The 6,271-nt window shown below is 40.4% G+C and overlaps 1 protein-coding gene across 1 annotated transcript in view; it reads left to right on the plus strand.

Moving 5' to 3' along the window:
* The window catches only part of LOC106875636 (glycylpeptide N-tetradecanoyltransferase 2), a gene marked incomplete at its 3' end in the record, with an annotated part of 30,457 nt that overhangs the window by 10,371 nt on the left and 13,815 nt on the right, over positions 1–6,271 (plus strand). Inside the window, exon 3 of the mRNA XM_014923866.2 lies at positions 1,915–2,170. Within this exon, the coding sequence (XP_014779352.1) occupies positions 1,915–2,170 (256 nt within the window). The remainder of the gene's footprint in view (positions 1–1,914; positions 2,171–6,271) is intronic.

A 6,271-nucleotide genomic window follows, 5' to 3' on the forward strand; every position in this document is an offset into this window, starting at 1 on the left:
ATATATATGTAAAGTAATCAGCAGTTTTTAGTATGATTTATGCTATACTTTGCTTAGGTTCTTCATTGGCACTTTTCCATAAGACTGGTTTTGTTCTCTCAAGAATAACCAAAATCTAACTGTATGTGTTGGGGTGTATAATGTATAATAGTCCATGTGTATTCAAAATTTTGAAGACATAACAGTATTCCTGTGTCAGAAGATACAAATAAAAGGGTTGCACAAAGATGAGCAGATGGCCATAAACCACACCCTCAAAAATATGTGTATTTCTGTGTGTGTATATGTAAGCTCGTTAAAAAAATATACACCAGCTACAGAAGTAGTATGAATACCAAGAGGTAATATTTATGCCCACTTTGATGAACGTGGATGTTCTGTTAGAGCAAACTATACTTCCTCACATGGTGTCTTGTTCAATATAGTTTGTTCTAACAGAACATCCATGTTTAACCTGGTAGCATTCAGATTTTTCTGTCAAATGTAAGGCTTATGTATTCACACCATTTTAAATTAATCATGCATTATTTCACGGCTTCCAACTCCTATTTACCACTGATTACTCTTATCCCTGTTTATTCATTCACAGCACTCACCTCCAATCACTCCCATTTTCCCCTCCATTGCTGATTCTCTCATCGCCCTGCTCATCTCTTCACCTTCTATATGACACCTTGAGAACATGTCCTGGTACCTTGTCACCACCTCATTTATTTCTCTTTGTCGTATCATTCCACCTACTTAAAACCCATGTAAAATGTACAGTTATTTGTTTCCTGCTCTCCATGCAAACATGTCCCGGCTACTTGTTCAATAGACTGAGACTTTATTACCTCATTTGGAAACAAGTCATGGTTTGCAATTTTAACAGATTTCCACTGGGCCAGTTATTGGGTTCATTGGTGCATATATCCATTTCCAGTATACATTAGTAATACATACACAAATACATGGATGGCAGCAACACAACAGAAATTGCTAAATTTTACTGACAAGATACAGGTCAGCCTTGGGCTGACCTGTGCCAAGGCTGAAAATTGGTACATGCTGTAGGGATTGTACAATGGGAGCAATCCCATAACCACAAGTTTCTGGCCTTGTGTCTATGTTAGAAATTATGCAGTTTCTATTGTGTTGATGCCATAAATGTTACTGAGCTCACCCAGTTCTGGATCTTGGCAGGATTTGAAGGAAGAATGCGACCAATTTGTGAATTGGCTGAAAGTTTTTGGAGCATCAGATGAAATGCCTTATTGCATTTGTTCTGATACCATTGTGTTCTAAGTTCAAATCCTACCATGGCCTTCTTAGGTGGCAGACTTAATCACTCCATTCGTTTAACACCATCACCTGTTACTTGAGATCCTGTTGCAGAGTCCATTCTGCTACAAGTATTTATGCAAGGTCTTTCGTTTGGAGGTTTTCATGCAGAATGGACAAATCTGTTTAATTCTGCCTTGGATTTTGTGAACAACTTCAAATCCTCCATAAATAGCAGGTGATTGAGCTTTCCTTCACCACTTCTCAGATCATCATCATCATCATCATCATCATAGAGCACCAAGCTGTCAGAATAGTTAGCAGTGCCTCATCTGTCTTTATGGATTCTGTTCAGATTCTGCTGAGGTTGACTTTGCCTTTCTGCTAAAATAAGTACCAGTTGAGCACTGAGGCTGATGTAATTGGCTTACCCCAGCTCCCGAAATTGTTGGCCTTGTGCCAAAATCTGAAACCATTATTATTGTTATTGTTATTATTATGGATGTTGGGAAGTCAGGCTTGAGGACACTGAGGGTTCAATCTTAGAGGCCTCATAAAGAGTCGAGAGCATACCCTTCCCCCTTGATTAACAATATTTTGATCTAACATCCCTTGTGTCTAGATTTAAATTTTTACTTTTGTTTGTCATTACAGTGCTGAAGCAGCAGCTCGTAAAAAGAGCAAGAAGAAGAAACGTAAGCAAAAGGACATTGAAAGATCCAGCGGAGATTCTGATAGCCAGGTGTTTGCTGATGAGAAAGAACATAGAATTCCACGGATTGAGGGCAAAAGTGATCAATCACAATCAGGAATTGAAGCTGATTCGGAAGGAACAGAGTCCAAAAATCAAGCCCCTCTTGACAAGGATGACAAAGCTGTTACAAAAGATGGTCAACCAGAGAATTCCAAGGTAGGTTGTTGTTGTTGTTGTTGTTTAGATCCTGCTCTGCACGAATCCAACAAATATGCTACTCTGTGACCATCTTGTTCCCCTGTTCTCCAGCAGTGCACATTGTGGACAAGCATGTAGCATAGCTGCATGGCTCAGTGGTTAAAATGTCGGGCCCACAATCATGAGGTAGCGAGTTTGATTCTCAGACTAGGCTGTGTGTTGTGTTCTTGAGCAAGACACTTTATTTCAAATCGTCTCCCATTCACTCAGCTGTAGAAATGAGCTGCAATGTCACTGGTGCCAAGCTGTATCGGTCCCTTTGCCTTTCCCTTGGATAATATCTGTGGCATGGAGAGGGGAGGCTGGTATGCATGAGCGACTACTGGTCTTCCATAAACAACCTTGCTCGGACTTGTGCCTCAGAGGGTAACTTTCTAGGTGCAATCCCAGGGTCATTCATGACTGAAGGGGGTCTTTACACTTTACCCTATATATATATATATATATATATATATATATGAAGGCACATAGTTCAGTGGTTAGAGCATCGGGCTCACAATCATGAGGTAGTGAATTTGATTCCCAGAGTAGGGAGTAGAGACTTCACATGACTGCAAGGAGTGGGGGGGGGGGTATGCACTGACTGGTAAAACCTAGGCATATAGAGGGTGTGGGGGACAACAAGATAGCAATGATACAGTGAGCAGGGCAATGAGGACAGGACTGGGGAGCAAGAAATAAACATAAGCATAGTGCATGGAAAGAGGAAGAGGAGAGATGCAGTTTGGTTTTTTGGGATAGGGTTTGGGAAAAGTTTTATTGTTGTTACATGTGGGCGGAACTCTCAGTGCTTCTAGAACTCAGTTTCACCAAAGTGAAGCATCCATGCATAAAAATCAAAAAATCTCAGTAAGTCTTGTTTGACTCTTGCTAGCCTGGGAAAAACAGACATTCATATGTCACAGCCACATACCGTATCCTTGGGACACTTATTCCATCTGACATGTGGCAGAAAATTTGAAACCAGGATCATATATATATCATCATCATCATCATCATCATCATCGTTTAACGTCCGCTTTCCATGCTAGCATGGGTTGGATGATTTGACTGAGGACTGGTGAAACCGGATGGCAACACCAGGCTCCAATCTAATATATCATGTTATAAAAAAAGTGACAAGCTGGCAGAATCATTAGTACACTGAGCAAAGTGCTTTGTGGCATTTCGCCCGTCTTTATGTTATAAGTTCAAATTCTGCCAAGGTTGACTTTGCTGTTTATCCTTTCAGGGGTCAATAAAATAAGTACCAGTTGATTACTGAGGTCCATGTAATCAGCTTACTCCCTCGTCTGAATTTGCCATCCTTGTACCGAAATCTGAAACCATTATTATTATTGTTAAAATTTCTAAAACTTGAAGAATTTGGAAAGGGGCTTCTATTGAAATCAGAAACTTTTATATTTATTTGTTGTTGTTTATCCCCAGGTCAAGTCTGAACGAGCAAAGCTAACATCAAAGACACGTCAACGATGAACGTTCCTTTTTTTATCTTGACTACATTATTCAATGTATCACTCCGTTTTTAAGACTTTAGAGCGTGATTTGAGGGAGCTTTTGCTGCTGTGTCTAGCAAGTTGAACAATGACCTAGAAGCGTCCTTATTGGCTCCTAAGTTGAGCTAGTTTCTGGAACACAAGTAAATGGTTTTTATGTAATAAAACTATAACTTTTGTTTCCACAGATCTTTCAATGTTGTTTATTGCAGTTAGACTTCATTTAACTTCTTTTGAACACTTTAAATATTTTAACAAGACAAGGACGTATCTGTGACCCCTTTTACAAGACCCTGAAAACTGATGGGAGGAAGTTGTGCTCAGACCAGTGACCTGGTCCAAATACTTACAACAAAGTGGACTCCTTTAAGGCACCTAAAGGCCAGGTGCTGGTGCTCGACCAGGCAGGCTTTCTACCCCACAAGAAGTGGGATGATCCTTCCAGCTGGCTTCCGCTTAGTTTCCAAATACCAAAGCTAATATAGTAAACATCTACCTAGGCTGCTTTACAGTGGGTTTGACCCTGAACCATGCAGTTGTGAAACAAACTTCTTGACCACACAGATTTGTCTGGGGTTACTACTGAAAGGGTCAGTTTAGCTCTGCTTGTTGTCCATTGTGCTAATGGACCAATTTTGTGCACCTTCCATCTTTAGTCTAACTTAATCATCTGTTAATCACGAGTCTCTGTTTCACTGGTTTTAAGCCCTAATTTCTCTACTATTGAAAGGAAGAAGGGTTCTCCTGTCTAAATTATTACATGACAAATCAATGTAATTAACATATTATTAGCAATTTCCTAATTAATTCATACTATTATAACAGATTTGCTCATCCTCATCCTCCTCTTTTCTCATCCTCATCATCATTCTCTGCTACCACATTATACATTACTAAATTACTCTCTCTTTCTTGCTCACTCTCTCTCTCTCTCTTTCTCTCAAATACCTCATTATATATTACTGTTATTACCCCACCTCACTTATTTCTCTGCCCCCTTCTCTCTCTCTCTCTCTCTCTCTCTCTCTCGCGCTCCCACCTCATATTATATTCTCCTGACTTCCTGGAACTCAGACTGCCTCATGGGCCCAACAGACAAAAGGCATTGCTCTTGCGGATGGTGTGGGAGATGCCCTGCAACAGCCACTCTGACTCACAGCTCCTGTACTTGCAGATAGCCATCTCCCCATCCCTACCTCGATAGCTGTGAGCAGGGATATGGTCTGGCGGCTGAGAACGCTGGAGGTCGCTTATACCACAGGCTCATCCATAAGCCTGTCATCATTTAATGTCCACTTTTCCATGCTTGTATGATTCAAATGAAATCTGTTGATGCAGATTTTCTAGAGCTCCTTGACTTTCATTTTGCCAACCCTCACCCATTCTCAAGAAAGGTAACATTTTCTCAAGTCCTTCCTACATGAGCAGCACAATGGCTGGACATGATTTCACAGAAGACTGCATATGGACATCACCATTTGTGTGGTAGTGACATTCATTTATAACTAGCAAGCGATGTCATAAAAATGAGAAACACACACACGCATACATGTACATGACAGGCTTCTTTCAGTTTCCATCTACCAAATCCACTCAAGGCTTTGGTTAGGCCAGTGCTGTATTAGAAGACCTTTCGCTAAGGTGCCATACAGTGGGACTGAACCCCAAACTATATGGTGAGGATGTGAACGTCTTAATTGTAGAACCATACCTGCACAGATACAGGTGCTTATCGGAAAAATTAAAATAAGAACTGCAGTTGTAATCCAACAAGACATCCATCACCTTTTCATTGCTGCTGCTAGTTACTCTAGTGAACTGTATCACCCTGTGATACTTAACAGGGTAGGTATTTTAGGTAAACTGGACCTTGGTGACAGATATAACACAAATGGTTGTGAGTGATGTGAGGAAACTAAATGTTGACTTGAATGAATCGATGTAACAATACAATGCAAAAGTGGTTCGCTTTTATGCCGAGACAGCAAAGAACAGCAAGTTTCAAGACGACTTGTCATTTGATGCTCGTTCAGTTTGTGTGGTACCTGCTCGTCCAGCTTCTTTACCGTGCTGATTTGTTTTAGATGGTCCAATACAGTTGGAATCGAAACCTCAAACCTTGCATAGTTTGAGATGTATCTGCTTCCACAAGTTTCCAGCTCATCATTATCCACCTTGGTCCAGCTCTACCATGGGGCTGATTTTCAAGAGTAAAATCACCAAACCAGATCTTCTCAAACCATCAACCTACAGTGCACTCATCCGCCACATTTTCCCCAAACCCTTCACTGATGTTTCGAGGTGTCTGGGATGCATTGGTTCCACGACAGAACTCATTCATAAAGAACACAAATTTTTGATCTCTCTATGGGTTCACAAAAATCGATTTACAAGACAAAACTCACAATGTAATCAGACACCAGGAACTGCATTTTGAAAAGTGATGATGTAGCTCTTCAATGTTGTAAAACAAAGAATTGGCAGCACAAAACATTAGAGTTAACAACTGTGTATGAGAAAATCGGACATTTCATTCATAATGACTTGATATATCCCAAATTAT

The sequence above is a fragment of the Octopus bimaculoides genome, chromosome 27, assembly GCF_001194135.2.
Source record: "Octopus bimaculoides isolate UCB-OBI-ISO-001 chromosome 27, ASM119413v2, whole genome shotgun sequence".
Taxonomy (NCBI): domain Eukaryota; kingdom Metazoa; phylum Mollusca; class Cephalopoda; order Octopoda; family Octopodidae; genus Octopus; species Octopus bimaculoides.